We start from the raw sequence: 21,042 nt of genomic DNA, 5'->3' as shown, positions 1-21,042 counted from the left end.
GTCTACTCAGCTCATCTGGGTTTCTTGGCTAACAGTTGTGAGCCTGCCCTTCACACAGGACATGGTGTAGTCGCTGGGTGGTTAAAGCTGATGCCTTAATCCAGTGCAAAGGAACTCCATGGGGGATGGAGAGCAAGGAGCTTGTCAAGTTGTGTTTACCAAATCCTGACAGTAAAACCCAGAGGGGCAGGGGCTGGAGAGATGGCTCAGTGGTTAAGAGCACTGACTGCTCTTCCAGAAGCCCTGAGTTCAATTCCCAGCAACCACATGGTGGCTCACAACCATCTGTAATGGGATCTGATGACCTCCTCTGGTGTGTCTGAAGACAGCGACATTATAGACACACAAAATAACATTCTGGTTATTTTCTTAGGGCTACTTCAGGCTGAGATTTTCAGCATTTGGGTGGAAACTTCTGCTTTCTCCTGAAGCAAAGGACCCCAGGCTAGGAAGACAAATGGCAGTTTCTATGGCTTGAAACGTTAGGACTCTGGGCAACTCACCTAATCTCCTAGTAGTGTAATACCTTTCGTAATACACTTGAGTTTCTCTTCATATTGTACAAATCCTTCACCTTTCAATATGTTTTCTATGACATATAAACTTTATTGAGCACAAAATATACTCAGTATTTGTTACTATTCTAAGTTTTCCAACTTATATTTAGTAAATTTATTCAGATACTGTAATAGTAACAGCTACTAAGTAGTAACATGGTATCCTCTCTGCTGGGTGAGGAGAATGCTGTAGAACTCCAGTGTGCTTCAGAGCCACTCACGGAGTCAATGATCCTTGATTTCCTGACCAACAAAGGCCCAGGAATCTTCTCAGGAGCCCACCCTAGTACGGACTCCATTCAAAGTGAGAAGGATTTCCCATGCTTCCTGCCACATGGAGGCTCATGGGCTGAGCTATATTTGGTGAATTACTGAAGATTATAAATGGAAGCTATCCAGGAAGGAAATCTCTCTACGTGTTTCACTGAGAAAAAAACTAAGAGGTGCTGAGATCTTACTAGCTGCCTAACACAAAGGAGAAAGCTCTTCGTGGTGTCAGGCTGAAAGAAGACCGGCCGAGAAACCCCTCCTGAGCTTCCACCCCATCCCCCACATGCCCATTTCAGCTAACACAGCTGCTAGAGGAGGACGAGGCCACGCGTACCCTCTCCCCTTTAACAACCCCTGTACCTCTGCCTTTGACCTTACAGAAACATTACAGCCCAATGTGATGGCCTACGCCTCTAACCCCAGCACTTGGGAAGTGAAGAAAGGGAACCTGGAGTGCAGGGTTAACCTCAGCTATATACTGAGTTCAAGGCTAATCTAAGCTACAGGAGACACTGTCTCAAACTACAGACAAAACAGTGATAGATCAATTAACCCAGAGAAAACCGGAGAGGCTATCTTTAACTGGTTCTTTTGTAGTTTTTTGTTTGTTTGTTTGTTTTGTTTTGTTTTGTTTTTGTTTTTTTTTTTTTTTTTACTCCAGAGTTCTCAAAATTTCCAAAAGGCTCTGCTCCTTATTGGCTTATCTGGCAGCTGAAAAGGAACCGACAAAACCAAGGAACAGGAACACCAGTGTAACGAGAGGGGGAGAGATACCTACTAGTGACTCACTCTCTTGCTCTCCTGGCGAGTCCCACATGTCCTGCATTTTGATGGTCACCTCTGCAAACAAACAAAACAAAACAAAAAAACCATCAAGAATGAGAGGCTTTTGGCAAAGGTTGTTCGGTTGTTTTTTGTTTTTGTTTTTGTTTTTTTAAATGTAACATTTAGGACAACCTAAGGACCTTAAAATATTTTTCAGGATGCAAGCACATGCACATACATGTGTATGTATGTGAATGTGCGTGCGTGCGTGCGTGCGTGCGTGTGTGCGTGTGTGTGTGTGTTGATGTAGGAAGCTCTCATGCTATGGCTTGCGTGTGGAGATCACAGAGGACTCTGCAGATTGGTTCCCTCCCTCCCTCTTGCATGTGTTCCAGAGATCAAACTCCGAACACCTGGCCTGCATGGCATGCACTTTTTACCTACCAAGGCATTTCACTGACCCCTGTGGTGTTTTTAAAAATAACCATTGAAACAACCTTGAACATAGTCAGGTACCAATCTTGTACAAAGGGCACTGAGCCTGCCTCTGGGAAACCAAGTGCAACCGCCCCATTTGCTAGGCAGTTAGTGATAAAGGCACGAGTTTGGGATGAGTCACTGAGTCAAACGTGCTGAAGGTGCTCGGAAAGAGCTGGGCTCAGGCATGCAAGGATGGAGAAAGAACCTTACTCAGGCTCAGTCTTTAAAGAAGGGTGATCCTCAGGGCGGGAGAGATGGCTCAGCTGTTGACAGCTTAGCATTTTTGCCGAGGGCCAGAGATTCCCAGCACCCACACGGTGGCTCACAAACATCTGTAACTCCAGTTCTGGGGGATCTGATGCCGTCTTCTGATGGATTCAGGCTCCTACACAAACACCGCACGCATAAACTCGATCAGCCACACATATGCACACATAAATTTAAATAGAGTGATCCAAACTATATTATACAGCAAAAGCAACAGTGAAAACATAAGAGAGGTATTATAGTTACTCTATAAATATTAATATTTACAGAGTAGTGATGGTGTTTTAATTTTCTCTGAATTTAAAAGTTGCCCCCCAAAGGAGTAAATAAAATTTTTATAATCAGAGTACTAGATTAATCAAAAATTTGGAGGGGACTAGAGAGATGCTCAGTAGATAAAAGCACTGGCTGCTCTTGCAGAGGGTGCAGATTTGGTCCCCAGCACCCACATAGTGGCTCATACCACCTGTAATGCCACTTTCAGGAGATCTGATGGCCTCTTCCAGCCTCCATGAGCACGCACACTCATGTTTTGACACATACACATAGTTGAAAAATAGAATTTTAAAAATAAATTTTAAAAACTTGAAAGAGCCAGGTGTTGTAGCACACACCTTTAACCCCAGCACTTGGAAGACAGAGGCAGATAGATCTCTACAAGTTGGAAACCAGCCCATTCTACATAGCAAGTTCCAGACCAGCTTGCGACACAGGGAGATCCTGTGTGGTGGTTTGAATAGGTATGGTCCTCATAGACTCATGTGTTTGAATGTGCGCCCCATTAAGAGTGGCACTATTAAGAGGTGTGGCCTTGTTGCAGGAAGTTTGTCACTGTGGAAGTCCCATTGAGATCTCATATATGCCCAAGCCATGCCCAGTGGCACAGTCTCCTGGCTACCTTAGGATCAAGATGGAGAACTCTCAGCTCCATATCCAGCCCCATGTCTGCCTGCACTGCCAGGTCTCACCATGACAGTGACAGACTGAACCTCTGAACTGTTAGCCAGCCCCAGTTAAATGTTTTCTTTTATAAGAATTGCTGTGGTCACGGTGTCTCTTCACAGTAATAGAACTCCTAACTGAGACACCCTGCTCCAACAACAAAACGTTGGAGGAACCCTTCTGTTTGTTCTACCTCGACTCCTAGGTAAGAAAGCAGAGGACAGGGATGAGATAGGCAACTTGGCTTGAGTATACTAGGGTGAGGCAGGCACACAATGGAGGAACGCGGGCAAGTGTGAACCTGGGAGCCTGGACTTAACAGGAGACTAAAAGGACTATGCACACTTGGCTGAGGGGCGTCTCACAGAGCAGAGAAACTTGAAGAAACTTGAGTGCTCTGGAAAAAAGTCAGGTGTTGATCCTAACACTCAAGACAGAGTTAGGTAGTTTTCTGTGATTTCAAGGCCAGCCTGGTCCACATAGAGAGTTCCAAAACAACTAGGACTATGTAGAAAGACCCTGTCTCAACAAAACAAAAGAATGTTCAGGAAAATAATTCGAGTCTAGCTCCCTCCAACTCTCTTCAAAAGCAGAGGCCAGAGCAGAGTTAAGACCCTCTTATAGAGTAACTGTGGGTTCACTTCAGATGTTTCCATGGGGCTGTCAGAGAGCTGCAGAGGTGACAAGCAGAGGTGACAAGCAGAGGTGGCAAGTAGCCACTGAACTTTCATCTTACTCAGGATGTGGCAGAAGGTGGTGGGAAGAGGAAGAGAGGAAATCGGAAACCAAGCACCTCAGAATCTAAGGAGTGTATCTGCAGGCATTACCATCCAAAACAGAAACTGGCAGCTCTTCCCCTCCTTCAGTGCTCATTCTTCTCTCTGAATTGAAAAAGAAAAACTTGATCAGAAACAGCTGTTTCTCTGAGGGCTTTGCTGACTCGCAGTGGTTAGCTAGCTACCTGTGCTTGATCGTTCGTAATCGTCGATCCTTCCCAGCAAGCTCCTGTTGACCCGGAAACAGATTGATTTTAGGGTAACCAAGTTGTTTTCTGCCAGGATAGTCCTCTTCTCCATCTCTACGAAAATATCAAGCAGGCTCTGTGGAGGAGAGCGAAAGCATGAATGGCTGGGGGCGCACGGGCTTTGGGATTAGGGGCTTGGTTTAGTCCCCACTTCTTCAGCCTTATTTCTCAAGTAGATCCCCCTCCCTCCTCCAAGCACGTCCTGATCTCTCACAGTTGACAGTAATCAGGAAGGCCTAAAAGTATTTTAAAAGATGGGAAGATGAAGAAACCATGTCAGGTGTCACCCAGTCCCCAGGTCTTGTTCTCAAACAGTATGAGAAAGGCTTCCTCTATGGACCAGCCTGAGGAATGTGGATGGGACAGTCCTGGAGATTTCATTCTACCCCGTATTGCCCCTGGTACCTTATCTACTTCTAAACCTTAGTTAATACACACAGAGTCACGGGCACCAAACACACAGAGAGATGCCACACACCTGTGTTCGCGTGTATCCGAAACAAATGCACAGAGATATATCTGGACAAAGCATACATCAAATTTAGACACAGCACACAAAGACACACTGATTCACAGAGTAAGAAAAACCCACACACAGAGGCACCACACATGTATAGACTCAGACCAACAAAGAAGCCACACAGGGGTACACACACTCAGGCACATACACCACACATATACATAAGAAACACCCACAATATACACAACATGTAGACACAGACACATACATCATACAACCTACTCGTAAAGACACATAATGCACACTGGGGCAGGGGCGAGGGGTAGACAAACAAGCAAATATGATGTGTTTCAAGGGCAGCAGAAGTGGGGAAATGTGACCCGCGGCTACCTTTTCCCCTTGGCTGGGTCCCCTGTGTTGTTGAACAGCATGCCTTGCTCTCTCAGGCGCTGCCCCATGGGGCTGAGCAAGACACTTCACTGTGCTGAGGCACTAGAGCCGTAACTACCTTTCCTAACCACTCTCTTCCTGTGAGAACACAGGGGATAGCTCAGTGGGCAGAGCGCTTGCCTACTGTGCAGAAAGTTCTGAGTTCCACATCCTGGAACCATATAAATCAGGAGGCGTGGCACAGGTCAGTAATCCCAACACCCAGGAGGTAAATGCAGGAAGATCAGAAGTTTTGGGTCAACCTTGGCTACATAGCAAGTTTGGATTTAGCCTGGGCTACATGATTCCGTGTCTCAAAACAACAACAATGCAGCCTTGAATACAGTTTGTGGTTAGCAGTGCTCTCTGGTCTCAGAAACCCTGGTGACCCATCTTCAGGAGACTAGGTCTTACCGAGTTGTCTTGCAGTTTACATTTAGGGATCTCAGTGATCAAAAGGAACTTAAAAGATTTCAAATCCTCCTTGTCCATGTCTTCTGAGAGCTTAAAGAGCATAACCCTATGGCAGGAAACAGAGACACTTTAGAAACAGGTTCTAGATCTCACCACTACACCATTATAGAAGGCTTCACTCCCAGGGCCTCCATAAAATAGCCAACTATTCCTGACTGGTGAGCCCCAGGAGGAGGCTGCCATAGTGGTGGACGTCTACAGAGTCGGGTCCAACCAACCCATTGGAGAGAAGTCCTACCACATTTGAATCCTGACTAACTTTAACTGAAAGAATCTTGATGCTCCTACGTTGATATAGGTCAAGATCCAGGTGCAAGGATTTGGGGAAATTTTATTCTCCACAGTGCACATCGAGCTGACTCCCTTCCAAGCACGGATCCATGTTCTCTCACAATTTCCTTCTGGAAGAAGGTTGAATATTTGGTTCTAGAATAAAAGGGGGTCTGAACACACACACACACACACACACACACACACACACACACACACACACACACACTTCCTCCCACTCTAGCCAACACCAAAGGCTCTCAACACAACCAGCTGCCCTGTGTTCTGCCACCAAATATTCCCTGTGTTGTGTGCATGCATCGCCCACCTACAATCACACCACGTTGCCAGGGTGTACTCAGGGCTCTGTTCTTTCACTGAACCTTCATTCATTACCCTCCCTCCCACCCCACCAGGGAGAACTCATATGGCAACAGTCTGTTTATAAACTCCTGGAGTCCCCTCACAGCCCAGCCCATGCCTTTTTTTCACTTTCATTAACCTGAGATTTGTGAGGTGCAATGTTTGAGGAGCCCCAGACTACAAACACATCTTATAGGCAGGGCAAAACTTTGTGGGTGGGCTGACATCCCCATCCTTCCACTGGAAGTCATGCCTGGCTATAGGAGGTGGCCACTTCCAGGCAGGGTGAGGTGTTTTTGTGCTGCTTCCCATAATAACAACCCTTCCCACCTACTTGTGTACGCAACCCTTCTGTGGCTTTAAGTGTGAGCCACCATGATACACACAGATGTGTGAACCTGCCTTCTTATTAATTCAGGCCTGCACCCACCCTCCCAGCGCCCCCCCCCAGCTCCTCTCCCCCCCCTCGCCACCAGGGCAGGGGTAATGCAAAGAATTTCCGGTTTATTTCAAGAAGTGAAACGCCCCCCCCCCCAAAAAAGTGAGCACACCTCTAGATTTTTCCATTTCCCCTCCCCTTGCCCAGCACAGGGGCAGTCTGGGTGTTCCTTTCCCGGAGAAGACCAAGACTCTCTTAGGAGTCATCATTACCCACAATCCTGTCCCTTACAATTTGTTACATCAGGCAAGAGCATGTACCAATGTGTACTTACAAAGTTACCAAGTTTACTTACTTGGGGAAAGCGTAAATGCTTTGTTGTTTTTTCCAGAGCCCAGTCCTCCTGAGCTGGTGGAAGTGGCTACCTCATAGCCTGCTGGGATCCTTGTCTATTCTCCTCAGGGTTCCTAGACTCATTATTTTAAACCTAAGGTGTTTTAACTTCCTTTAGCAAGAAAGAAGAGGAAGAAAACTAGAATATTTAAGAAGACAGGAGCCTAGCATAACCGTCTTCCTAGACCCTTCATCCAGCAGTGGATAGAAATGGATTCAGAGACCCATAACCAAACATCAGGCAGAACTCGGGAGTCTTGTGGAAGAGTGGGGGAAAGGATTGAGAGTCTGAGGGGTCAAGGAGATCACAAGACGACTTACAGAGTCAACTACCTTGCACCCACGGGCGCTCACAGAGACTGAACCACCATCCAAAGAGCATATAGGACTGGACCTAGGCCTCCTACACGTGTAGCACATTGTTCAGCCTGGTCTTTTGTGGGTCCCCCAATTACTGGAGCACTCTGTTGCTTGCCTTTGGATTCTTTTCCTCTAGCTGGGCTGCTTTGTCTGACCTCAGTAAGAGAGGATGCGCTTAGTCCTGCTGTGACTTAAAGTGCCAGGTGGGGATGGGGGAGAAGGGCAATGGGAGGGTGGAGTAAAGGAAGGGGGCTTTGATTAGGATGTAAAAAAAATAAAAAAAAATAAATAATGAAAAAGCAAAAAATAAAACCAATCAACCAAACAGAGCTCTGATGACTCTTCCAAACACACAGGTCCGATTCCCAACACCCACACGGCAGCTCACAACTGTCTGTGACTCCATGTCCACCTGACTTAGTGCCCTCTTCTGGCCTCTGCAGGAAGCCTATATGCAAATGCTGTATAGACACATATGCAAGTACAGTGCCCGATTATACACTAAAACTTAAAAAAAAATTTTTTTAAAAATCTCATTACCAGCCTACCAGAAGGTAATGTTTCACATTGAAAAATGAAAAATTTAAATTACACATCGTAGTGGTTTGACTGAAAAATGTCCTTCCTGGCTTATGTTAGTTGAACACTTGGTCCCCAGGCTGTCTTGGAAGATTAGGACGCTTTTAGAATGCAGAGCCTTGCAGGAGGAAACACATCACCCGGGGACAGACTTTGAGAGGTTTGGCCTCACCCGACTTGCGGGTCACACTTTCTGTTTTCTGTGTGTGTGTGGCAGATGTGAATTCTCAGCTTCCTGCTCCTGCCACCGTGCCTGCTTGCTGCCATGTTAGCTCTGTCATTACTTGCCCTCTGGAAATGTAATCCAACATAAACTCTTCTATAAATTGCTTTTGGTCATGGTATTTTATCACAGCACAAGCAAAGTAACTACTACACATACGTAGCACATTGTTCAGCCTGGTCTTTTGTGGGTCCCCTAGTAACTGAGTCATATTCCCCCAACACTGTCCTCTCTCGGCTGAATTCCTGCAGCCAAATTCCTTCTCCTCATCCTGTCCCCTTCTGCACCCTGCTGCATGAAGATACATTATTTTATGGTTCAGCAGTTTTCTCTGAATTATGTACTTAGCCCCCACATGTCTTCATTTATTCTGCAGTCTCGCCCGTCACTTCACACATGCCACAGAGGCGTGTCCCCTGGGCCCACACTTCCCAGGCCCCCCACCACAGCCTTTCTACCCACCTGTAGGCAGAAACCTGGGCTTTGCCCAGAACCTGCAGCTCCCTCACCATTTCCTCTGGGCTGCTTTTTAGGACTCTGCTCAGCAGATCCCGCCGACTGATATGGAAAAGCAGCTCCTTCAGGAAGGACAAATTGTCTTCCTCCAACATCCCCTCTTCCTGCAGCCTCTGAAATAGCACCAGGACATCATTGATGGACTCCTGCTTCTTCTGCGGGATGTGGTCCAAGCACAGGAACTTGAGGGCAGCCAGTTCTTCGTTGCCCAGACGTTCAGCAATATCGTAAAGACAACTGTGGAAATCCATTCTTACCAAGGGGTAGGAGAGCTGTAACCTGGGTCAACACAAGTTGCTAATGGTCAGGTGAGGAAGTTAAGTGTCAGCTACCAGCTTGTTTCCTGTCAAAAGCTTACTTTATCTACCATATTCCAGACACTTTAGAGGGAAGAAATGGAGAATAACATGAAACAAAACAGGAAGTTCCTGCTTCTTAGAAACTTTTGTTTAGGAAGGTAAATATACAGAAAGCCACTGGTCACAGAGTCACCTCCTGGGTGCCATATCCATCTTGGAAATAGGGATTCCTGTGGGCAAGAGACTTTTGGGGAGGAGACAAGAAAAGCAGTTCTTAAAGGAAAAGTGCATACAAAATGTGGAGACAAATTGCTCCAGTAGAGCCACCCCACAGGGGGCTAGAACGGATTGTTGGTGACGCTGCAGGGAGGAGAGTAAGAGTCATGGCTCGGAACATGGCCTCTTCCTATATCAAAACCTGGCTATACCACTGGACACTCTGCCTTCCTCAGACTCTTTGTTTGTAAAATGAGGGGTAGAAGGCTACCTTTCTCCTGAAGCTGTGAATCTGAGATAACATCAAATAACGCTCAGCTACTAACAAACACTAAAACCACGACAACCTCCAAGAAGGAGAAACCCCTGGTCCTGAGGGTTCTCAGTTCGTTTCTATTGCTATGGCAAAAACATCATGACCAAAAGCAATTTGGCAAGAAAGAGTTTCTTTACTCGTATAGCTTATAGAGTCCATCAGTCAAGGAAGTCAGGGCAGGAGCCTGAAGACAGAAACATGTAGAGAATGGAGGAGTGCTGCTTACTGGCTTGCTCCTCATAGCTTGCTTTACCTGCTTTCCTGTGGCACCCAAAACTATCGGTGGCACTGTCCACAGTGAGCAGGGCCTTCCACATAAATCAGGATCAAGAAAATGCACCACAGACCTGTCCACTAGAGGCTTAAAAATTCCATTAAAAAATGACCATGTTGGGGTTGGGGATTTGGCTCAGTGGTAGAGCACTTGCCTAGCAAGCGCAAGGCCCTGGGTTCGGTCCCCAGCTATGAAAAAAAGAGAATAGAAAAAAATGACCATGTTAACAGCAAGGATTTAAAGAAAAGAAAGAATTCTGTATCACTTGACAACAAGCCAAGGAAATTGTGAGGCAATGTCCTACTTGTTCATTATAGAACCAAACTCTCTTACCTACAGGAAGTAACCCTAAAGGTCCCCAAAGAAATGAAATTTGACAAATGGATGTGTTCCACTTTACAGAGTTTGGTAAACTCAGATTTATACATCATACAATTGACACGCATTCAGGATTTCAATAGACAACTGCCTTAGCTTCAGAAAAGGCTGACTCCATAATTACACATCTCATACAAATTAAAATGAACAATGGTCCAACATATGTGTCTAATCAGATGAAACAAGTTTTTACCTAGTATAAAACATGTTTCAGGCATGTCACATGATCCTACAGGGCTAGCAATTGTAGAGAGACCTAGTCGTATTCTAAGAGATACTTAACATTCAGCCCTCAGAAATAGATTACATAGTGTTTTACTAACCTTAAAATTTTTAAATGCTGGGGGGGGGGCCGGGAAAAAATTTTTAAATGCTAATGAACCAAAAACTATGGTTGCTGAAAGACATTAGATTGTGGAGCACTGCTGAACTAGACCAGTCTATTTGTTTTAAGAATTCTAACATCAAAATGAAAAACGAGAAATGTAATCTACTAGGGGAGAGGTTCTGCTTATATTTCCATAGGAAAAGAAAAGCTATGGGCTCCTTCTAAGTAGATAAAAATCAACCATGACGAAGGGAGACCCCCTGAAGACCTTGGCTACAGACAAGAAGGAGACTGAAAAGATCAACAAGATAGGTGATGTGTGTGTGGTGACGTTTGTTTCTGTACAGAGACTCTGGGACCAGCTGAGACTTAAATGTCTATATACAGCCAATAACACTTTGGGTACAAAATTCTCATGACTTATTATTATATACCATCCTTTAAGATGGCATGAACGGGAATTCATATTGTAGTTTGATTATGCGATCAAACTAACCTCTAAAGAAAGGCAGTCTTTACTGATCTTCCTTAACTGATCTGTGCACCTTGCAAGCTCCATATGAATGTGTTTACGGATCTGTGTGTTGCCTGTAAGGTTTGTATATTGCAGAATGGAAGAGAAGAAAGACAGCTTTAACAAGATTCACACTCCGGGATGCTGGGTTTCTGTGATCATCCACTCCAGCTCCTTGCTTGATTCTACTTCAACTACATCAAAACTGTTTCCTCTGAAGACTTGCTTCCACGACATTTCCAGAACAGCTAGCTCACCCATCCAGCCTTTCAGACTGTTACAGTCAGAATGTCAGCTAAGCCATGAACTTTCTCAGCACATAGGGACTGGAAGGCAAATGATGCCAGCCAGCCCTCCTTTGACAAAGCCAATTTTCCTATTCCCCATTAGACCCCCAGAAGGGAATTCTTTGCCCCAATTCAGTTAGAAGCAAACAAAAGAAGATGATGGTCCCAGTCCCTTAGGTTGGAGTGAATGGTTCTGGCTATTTTATAAATTATAGATATATTGTCATTTTAAGGGATAACTTATAAATGTGACTTTGGCGGAAACTAGAAAGTTTAGACTCAGGGATTTCTACCTTTCCTTTCCTCTTCTCTATCCTTCTTTCTTAGGTAAAGGAGAGGGAGGAAAGGAAAGGGGGTATAGTAATACAGAAATTAGAGAAGTAGACAAATAGAGATAGTATATTAAGTTTACTCTTAAACAAAGCATCAAACAGCCATAAGATACAAAATTTAAAATTAATATTGTTACTCTTAGATAGGCATTGTGCCTATGCAACTCATATAAATACAAAGACTTAGACCCTTTCGTCCTTTTAGTAGCTGGTGTTACAAACTGTTTAGGATGATTAAGTAATGTAAGTTAATAGTCATGTAGTGGAACTCATGGTTATATTAGGTTATAATTTAGTTAATTACACAAAGTGTTTTCAAGAGTATTCAAATAGTGAATTCAGTTATCTATATATTTTACAATTCAGTTATCTATATATTTAGATAGTCTTCAAAAGCAACAAAGATCCACAGAACATGACTGTCTTAGTTGGGGTTTTACTGCTGGGAACAGACACCATGACTAAGGCAACTCTTATAAGGACAACATTTGATTGGGGCTGGCCTACAGGTTCAGAGGTTCAGTCCATTATCATCAAGGCAGGAGCATGGTAGTGTCCAGGCAGGCATGGTGCAGGAGGAGCTGAGAGTTCTACATCTTTATCTGAAGGCTGCTAGCAGAATACTGACTTCCAGGCACCTAGGAGGAGGGTCTTAAAGCCCACCCCAAAGAGACACACCTACTCCAACAGGGCCACACCTCCTAATAGTGCCACTCCCTGGGCCGAGCATATACAAACCATCACATTCCACTCCTTGGCCCTCATAGGCTTGTTCAAACACATGACTCTATGGGGCCCATACTTAAACATAGCATAATGCAAAATACATTTAGTCTAATTCAAAACTCCCCATAGTCTATAACAGTCTCAACAATGTTAAAAGTCCAAAGTTCAAGGTTTCTTCTGAGATTTATCCAATCACTTAACTGTAATCCCCAAATCAAGACCGGAAATCAGCTGGACAAAGTCCAAACTCTGCATCTCCATGTCTGACGTCAAAGCAGTCTTCAGATTCCAACTCGTTTTTCATCTTTGTTGACTGCAACAAACTTCTTTCTCCTGGGGTGGGTCCACTCACTGTTAGCAGCTTTCCTCAGCAGATAGCTCATGGCTCTGGCATCTTGAACATCTTAGGGTCTCCAAGGCAACTTCAATGTTGCAGCTTCTTGTTTCAATGCTTAGGATCCACACATGATCTTCTGGGCTCCTCCAAAGGGCTGGTGTCACTTCTCCAGCTCTGCCCTCTGTAGCACTCTAAGCTCAGGTTTATCCACTCCACTGCTGCCGCCGTTCTTGGTGATCATCCATGGTACTGGCATCTCCAATACACTGGGGTCTTCTGCTGCAACTAGGCTTCATCATAGCTTCTCATAGGCTCTCTTCACGGTGCCAAGCTTCAAATCCTTTGCATGCCCTCATTAACCCTGGGCTGTCAACTATAACTAAAGCTGCATCTTCACCAATGGCCTTTCCTGGCCTCTCACAGTGCCCAGCCTCAGCTGCTCTTCATGACCCCTTCATGCCTTCAAAACCAGTGCCACCTGTGTGACTCTTACACATTACAAAGTACAGCTGCAGCATGAGGTACACCCTTGGCTATCTCTGGAACACAGCTTCTTTGTTCTCTCAGAAAACAGTTCCCAGAAGATTTCACCTCGGTGATGGTATACTCTTCTTTTTTTTTTTAATTTATTTTTTCCATCTTTATTAACTTGAGTACTTCTTATTTACATTTTGATTGTTATTCCCCTTCCCGGTTTCCAGGCCAACATCCCCCTAACCCCTCCCCCTCCCCTTCTATATGGGTGTTCCCCTCCCCATCCTCCCCCATTACCACCCTCCCCCCAACAATCACGTTCACTGGGGGTTCAGTCTTAGCAGGACCCAGGGCTTCCCCTTCCACTGGTGCTCTTACTAGGCTATTCATTGCTACCTATGAGGTTGGAGCCCAGGGTCAGTCCATGTATAGTCTTTGGGTTGTGGCTTAGTCCCTGGAAGCTCTGGTTGGTTGGCATTGTTGTTCATATGGGGTCTCAAGCCCCTTCAAGCTCGTTCAGTCCTTTCTCTGATTCCTTCAACAGGGGTCCGGTTCTCAGTTCAGTGGTCTGCTGCTGGCATTCGCCTATGTATTTGCTGTATTCTGGCTATGTCTCTCAGGAGAGATCTACATCCGGTTCCTGTCGGCCTGCACTTCTTTGCTTCATCCATCTTATCTAATTGGGTGGCTGTATATGTATGGGCCACATGTAGGGCAGGCTCTGAATGGGTGTTCCTTCTGCCTGTGTTCTAAATTTTGCCTCCCTATTCCCTGCCAAGGGTATTCTTGTTCCCCTTTTAAAGAAGGAGTGAAACGTTCGCATTTTGGTCATCCTTCTTGAGTTTCATCTGTTCTGTGCATCTAGGGTAATTCAAGCATTTGGGCTAATAGCCACTTATCAATGAGTGCATACCATGTGTGTTTTTCTATGATTGGGTTACCTCACTCAGGATGATATTTTCCAGCAAAACGACAACCAACAGATTGGGAAAAGATCTTTATCAATCCTACAACTAATAGAGGGCTTATATCAAAAATATACAAAGAACTCAAGAAGTTAGACCGCAGGGAGACAAATAACCCTATTAAAAGATGGGGTTCAGAGCTAAACAAAGAATTCACAGCTGAGGAATGCTGAATGGCTGAGAAACACATAAAGAAATGTTCAACATCTTTAGTCATAGGGAAATGCAAATCAAAACAACCCTGAGATTTCACCCCACACCAGTGAGAATGGCTAAGATCAAAAACTCAGGTGACAGCAAATGCTGGTGAGGATGTGGAGAAAGAGGAACACTCCTCCATTGTTGGTGGGATTGCAGACTGGTACAACCATTCTGGAAATCAGTCTGGAGGTTCCTCAGAAAATTGGACATTGAACTTCCTGAGGACCCAGCTATACCTCTCTTGGGCATATACCCAAAAGATGCCCCAACATATAACAAAGACACGTGCTCCACTATGTTCATCGCAGCCTTATTTATAATAGCCAGAAGCTGGAAAGAACCCATGCCCTTCAACAGAGGAATGGATACAGAAAATGTGGTACATCTACACAACGGAATATTACTCAGCTATCAAAAACGATGCTATACTCTTCTTAATCATCACTAATTTCTTGGCTCCAGCTAACCAGCACCAATTGTCCCAGTAGTCTCCTTCTCCTCTTGAATATAAAGCCAGAGACACATGGCCAAAACTGCTGAGTTCTGCTGCTTCCTGGGTCTGGAACTTGGTTCCCTTGTTCTTTTTTTTTTTTTTTTTTTTTTTTTGGTTCTTTTTTTTTTTCGGAGCTGGGGACCGAACCCAGGGCCTTGCGCTTCCTAGGTAAGCGCTCTACCACTGAGCTAAGTCCCCAGCCCCGGTTCCCTTGTTCTATTACATTATCACTAGCTTTCTGTTTTTCAACTCTTTCACTGCCTAAGCTTGGCTGCCCTGGAACTTTCTCTGTAGACTAACTTTGAACTCAGAGAACTACATGCCGGTCTTATGGGATTAAAGGTATGTACCACCATGCCTGGACTTAAAATTTTCTTCACCTAGAACTTGCTCTGCCCCAGGCTGGCCTTAAACTCAGAGATTTGCTTGGCTTTATATCCTGGGATTAAAAGGGGTATACCACCATGCCTGGATCTAAACTTAGCTACGTAGGATTTGCCCCAAAGTCCCAAAGATTAACTCCCTTCATCTTCTATCTCCTAGAACATGGGATCAGGCTCCATTTCACTTCCTGGTATCCCTATAATACTCGAACCATATATTTTATATTTTTCCGTTTTCAGCTTGCTATGCTTGTTTAAAATGCTTTTCATGAGATTTAACCAGAGAACAAAGTCTATGACGGGAGTTTCTGAGACTTCCTTTGTCAATGCAATTAATCAGGGTCTCTTCACCTTAGCCTCAAGCAGACTCTTCAGACAAAGGCAAAAAGTAGCAATATTCTTCACCAAAATACCACAAAAACAGTCTCTATACCACATACTGAAATTCTCCTCTGAAACCTTTTGGGCCAGCTCTGCACAGTTCAAATTACTCTCAGCAACAAAGTCTTCGAAATTCCTACCAGGATGGCCCATTAAGCACCATTTAAAGCATTCCACCACTTTCCAAATCCAAAGTCCCAAAATCCACATTCTTCCAAACAAAAGCATGGTCAGGCCTATTACAGTAATACCCCAACTTCTGTTTTAGGGTTTTACTGCTGTGAACAGACACTATGACTAAGGCAACTCTCATAAGGACAACATTTAATTGGGGCTGGCTTACAGGTTTAAAGGTTTAGTCCATTATCATCAAGGCAGAAACTTGACAGGCATGGTGCACAAAGAGCTGAGAGTTCTACATCCTCAGTTCCTCTGAAGGTTGTTAGCAGTATACTGACTTCCAGGCAGCTAGGATGAGGGTCTTAAAGCCCACACCCACAGTGAAACACCTATTCCAACAGGGCCACAGTTTCTAATAGTGCCACTCCCTGGGCCGAGCATCTTCAAACCATGACAATGTCATTTAATATTATTTCATCATCAAAGATCATTTGACTATGAGACAGGTGTGTTCCTGAGAGAATTCTCATTCTACTTCAAGGAAGATATTGAACGCCATTACCTCCAGGCAGAGCTGCTTCAAGAAGTGCCCTAATCATCTGCAGACAAAAATAGTGTCCAAAAAAAGACTGCAGACAAAAAAGATCAAAACAGATGTGAGATAGTCATTTGCTAAGCTCTGCCAAGACAGGGTATGCTAGTCCTTCAAATTTTCTGCTTCATGTAAGGTCTAACAGATGGTTCTGGGCCAGAAGGCTAAAGACAAATACTTCAATGTTATAAGAAATTAGGGGACTGTCCAAGAAGTCAGTTGTCTCCAGAAATTATATAGTTTTGTAAGTTATGTCTTTTCGCCTCCTATATAGTCTGGTAATATTTAATTCCTTCTCAGATCTCTGATGGGATTGAAGACTAGTTATAGTCTCATAATCAAACTTAAGTGGTTTAACATTAAGAAAGATAATCTGGATTTGTAAGGATGGATTTCAGATGGAAATACTAGTTAAAATTAACATAATTTAGGCATAATTATAAACTCCTTAAGTTAGTATAGATGGTGGAGTGCTTTAATTGACCAATATGATAGACGGATGTTAAGTGTATAATATGCTTTTTAATTTACACAACTGTTATGTTTGTGCTCAATTTATATCTGGAGAAAAGAGCCTTTTTATTGGACAAAACGGGGGAGATGATGTGGGTTACCCTAATGCTGTTTGTATTCTGATTTAATTCTGCTTCCTCAAGAGGGGCTGCTTCCTGTCGAGCAGCTAATCACATATTCAAGCGATCTCATGTGAATCTTTTCTCTGGTCAAATAAAGACTAGAGGCTGTGATTGTGTAGTGGAAGGAAAAGGTAGGACAGGAGGTCTTGGAAAGTGGAGAGCAGGTAGGAGGAGGAAGAGGAGAAAGAAGGGAGAGGAGAGAGGAAGAAGAGGAGACAGATGGAGCAGAGCCACGTGGCCAGGAGAAACTACACGTAACAAAGGGTCTCATAGCTGGAGAGTAGTTAGTACAGCTCTAGACCTGACCAGTCTAGACACACAGCTTATAAATATAGTAACCAGATTGTACGGGTTTTCTTAAAAACAGACTTGTTGGGGTTGAAAATCACTGCAACAGGGTTGGGTTTTTGGTTTTGGTTTTGGTTTCCTATATTTTCATTTTGTGAAACAGGTCCTATACCAGCCACTGGTGGCACACACCTTTACTCCCAGCAGCCATGAGAGGCAGGTGGATCTCTGAGTTTAAGAACAGCCTGGTCTACAAAGCAACTTCAAGGGAAGCCGGGGCTACATAGAGAGACCCTGTATATAGAGAGAAAGAGACGGGGAGGTCACAAGAGTTGCCAGAAATCCAGACCACAAAGACCAGAAGACCAAAGGCAAAACAGAAATCAAGGCCAAGTAGCATAAAGAGGGAAACTTCTTAGAATTACACCCGATTCCTCAGTGGAAACTCTAAAAGCCAGAAGGGCCTGGACAGATGTCTTGTAGACTCATAAGAGATGACAGATGCCAGCCCAGGCTACTATACTCAGCAAAATTTCAATCACCATAGATTGAGAAAACAAGATACTCCATGACAAAGTCAAATTTAAAAATATCTATCGACAAATCCAGCCCTACAGAAGGTACTAGAAGAAAGCTCCAACCCAAGAGGATTAATTATATCCATGAGAACATGAAATAAATAATCTCACACTAGCAAAACCCAGAGTAGGGAAACACACTTACACACACACCACCACCACCACTATCACCATCACTAGCAACAACAACAAAATAACAGGAATTAATAATCATTGGTCATTGATATCTCTCAATATCAATGGACTCGATTCCACAATAAAAAGACATAGGTTAAGAGAATGGCTATGAAAACAGGATCCATCTTTTGCAGAATAAAAGAAATACACCTCACCAACGAAGAGAAATTACCTCAGAATAAAAAATTGAAAAAAGATTTTCCAAGCAAATAGACCCAGGAAGAAAGCGGTATATCTTTTGAAAATCCAACAAGATAGAACTCATGTTGTGTGTAATATTAAAAATCCATGCTATCCCCAGCTAAGCACTGGCCGGAGGTCTCACTTTGCTCCCAGCCTGGCACATAGCTTGAGACAGCACAGTTTCCCCTGCCAAGGCCTCTCCAGATCTCTGAGATAGCTCTCCCCTCCCTGCAGCTATCTCTACAATTTGTCTCAGTTCTAGAAGCTGTATGAGGCTTCCGATATTTTCAGATAATATTAGTCATTCTCGGATTTCTGATGGGATTGGAGACTAGTTATAGTCTCTTAGCCAACCCAGGTTATTTAGCATTGAGAGAACAGATTTGAGAGGATAATTTTCAGATAGTATAGGACCTAAACCAGGACATAACAGATATGGAATGATAAGCCTTTAAGTTAGGATAGATAACAGAGTACTTTATTTAATTGATTAAAAAATGATGGACTAGATGTTAGGTATATCTTATACTTTATAAATTACAAAATGGTAATAGTTATTGTACTCAATTTATATTTGAGAAAAAAGTTTTTTTATTGGATAGAAAAGGTGAGATGTAGCAGAATTTTCCCCTAATTGATAAAATAATGAAGATGAAAAGAAGTCAATCATTGGGCAAGGAGGTGGGCCTTTCAGGGTGGAGAGAGGAAGAGGAAAGGCAGGAGGAGGGCATTGTCTTTTGGACAGTGGGAGCAAAGCAGATGAGAGGTAGGCCAGGGGCTGTTAGTTCGGGTAGCAGAATCCACCAGAATCCACCACTGGAAGATTTCTAACAGAGTGGTTGGTGAATTTAGGATTTTAGATCCCGTGCCCAGCGATTGTGTTATCTGTTGATTCTAAACTAAGATTGTCTGGTGTTTCCCTTCCGAGGCAATTCAACTGAGCTCCAGGGAAAGGTAACCACGGCAGAGAGTGAGCCCCAGCTAGCCTCAGAAATTTGGGAGTGCTGAGCAGGCTAGGCAGCAGCCAGCTGCAGGGAGGAGAGGGCTATCTAGGAGATCTGGAGAGGCCATGGCAAGGAAAAATATGCGATCTCAGGCTATTTGCCAGGCTGGAAACAGACTGAGACCCTCGGCTTGTGCTTAGCCAGTAATAGCATGGATTGATTTTTAATATTACACACAAGTTCAAACCAAAATTAATCAAAAGAGATGGTGAAAGATACCATACTAGTCAAAGGATAAATCCTTAACATCTATGCCCCAAACGTAAGAGCACCTACATTCTTAAAAGAAACATTACTAAAGTTTAAGTTACACATTGACCCTCACACATGATTAGTAGAAGATGTAAATAACCCATTGTTACCAATAACAATGGTCATCCAGGCAAAAACTAAATAGAGAAATAATGGAGAAATTATGAACCAAGTGAACTAACACCTAACATAACATTTCACCTAAATATAAAAGAATATACCTTCTTCTCAGCACCTCATTGAACTTTCTCCAAAACTGACCACAAGTTCAGTCACAAAGCAAGTCGCAACAGATACAAGAAAACTGAAATAACCCCCTCTAACCTATCAGACTACCACACATTAAAGCTGAATATCAACAACAACAGAAACAATAGTGGGCCTACAAGTTCATGGAAACAGAACAACTCCCTACTGAATGACTACTGGGTCAAGGCAGAAATAAGGACATTAAAGACTTCCTAGAATTCAATGAAAATGAATGCAAAACAGACCCAAACTTATGGGACAGAACGAAAGCAGTGCTAAGAGGAAAGTTCATAGCACTAAGTAGCTTCATAAAGAAATTGGAGATCTCATAGAGCAACTTAACAGCAGCAAACACACCCAGGAGGAGTAGATGGAAGGACATAATCCAACTGAGGGCTGAAATCACTAAAACAGAAATGAGAATAATACAAAGCAATCAGTGAAACAAAGAGTCGGCTCTTTGAGAACCAACTAGAGAAACTCTTATCTTAACTAAAAAAAAGAGAGAATATCCAAGTGAACGAAATCAGAAATGAATAGAAGGATATAACAACAAACACCAAGGAAATTCAAAGGATTGTTTGGTCATACTTTAAAAACCCTGAACTCCACAAAATTGAAATAGCTAAAAGAAATGGACAATTTCCTTGATAGATACCACTTTCCATAGTTAAATCAAGATCAGATAAACAATTTAAAAGGACCTATACCCCTAAGGAAATAGAAGCAGTCATTAAAATTTCCCAACCTAAAAACAAAACAATAAACAAACAAACAAAACAGGGCCAGAAGATTTTAGCACAGATTTCTACCAGACTCTCAGAGAAGAAATAACGCCAATACTCAAGTCATTCCACAAAACAGAAACAAATGAAATATTGCCAAAAATCATTCCACAGTCACCCTGATACCGAAACCACATAAAGATTCAACAAAGAGAATTACAGATCAATTTCCCTCATGAACATTGATGCAAAAAATATTCAATGAAATACTCACAAATCAAATCCAAGAACACATCGAAAAGATCATCTACCTTGGTCAAGTAGGCTTCATCCCAGAGACGCAGGGATGGTTCAACATATGAAAAATCTATGAATGTAATACACCACAAAAAGAAACTGAAAGATAAAACCCGATATGAACATCTCATTAGATGTGGGAAAAGTCTTTGACAAAATCCAACACTTCTGCATGATAAAAGTCTTGGAGAAATCAGGGGTACAAGAGACATACCTAAACATAGTAAAGGCAATTTACAGCAAGTGTATAGCCAATATCAAATTAAATGGAGAGGAACTCAAAGCAA

At 43.4% G+C, this 21,042-nt stretch overlaps 1 protein-coding gene across 6 annotated transcripts in view; it reads right to left on the bottom strand.

The window, feature by feature from the left end:
- Casp8 (caspase 8) overlaps positions 1-21,042 on the bottom strand; it is a 59,591-nt gene that overhangs the window by 10,812 nt on the left and 27,737 nt on the right. For 4 of the 6 annotated variants that reach the window (XM_063267672.1, NM_022277.1, XM_006245015.5 and 1 more), the window contains 5 exon segments: positions 8,698-9,030; positions 5,609-5,714; positions 4,243-4,381; positions 4,109-4,162; positions 1,606-1,667 (listed from right to left, as the gene is read on the bottom strand). In XM_063267672.1, coding sequence (XP_063123742.1) covers positions 1,606-1,667; positions 4,109-4,162; positions 4,243-4,381; positions 5,609-5,714; positions 8,698-9,002 — 666 coding nt within the window. In that variant the 5' untranslated portion in view covers positions 9,003-9,030. 6 annotated transcript variants of the gene reach the window in all.

This window comes from Rattus norvegicus, chromosome 9 (assembly GCF_036323735.1).
Source record: "Rattus norvegicus strain BN/NHsdMcwi chromosome 9, GRCr8, whole genome shotgun sequence".
Taxonomy (NCBI): Eukaryota; Metazoa; Chordata; class Mammalia; order Rodentia; family Muridae; genus Rattus; species Rattus norvegicus.
This window is presented reverse-complemented; position numbering and strand designations above follow the sequence as displayed.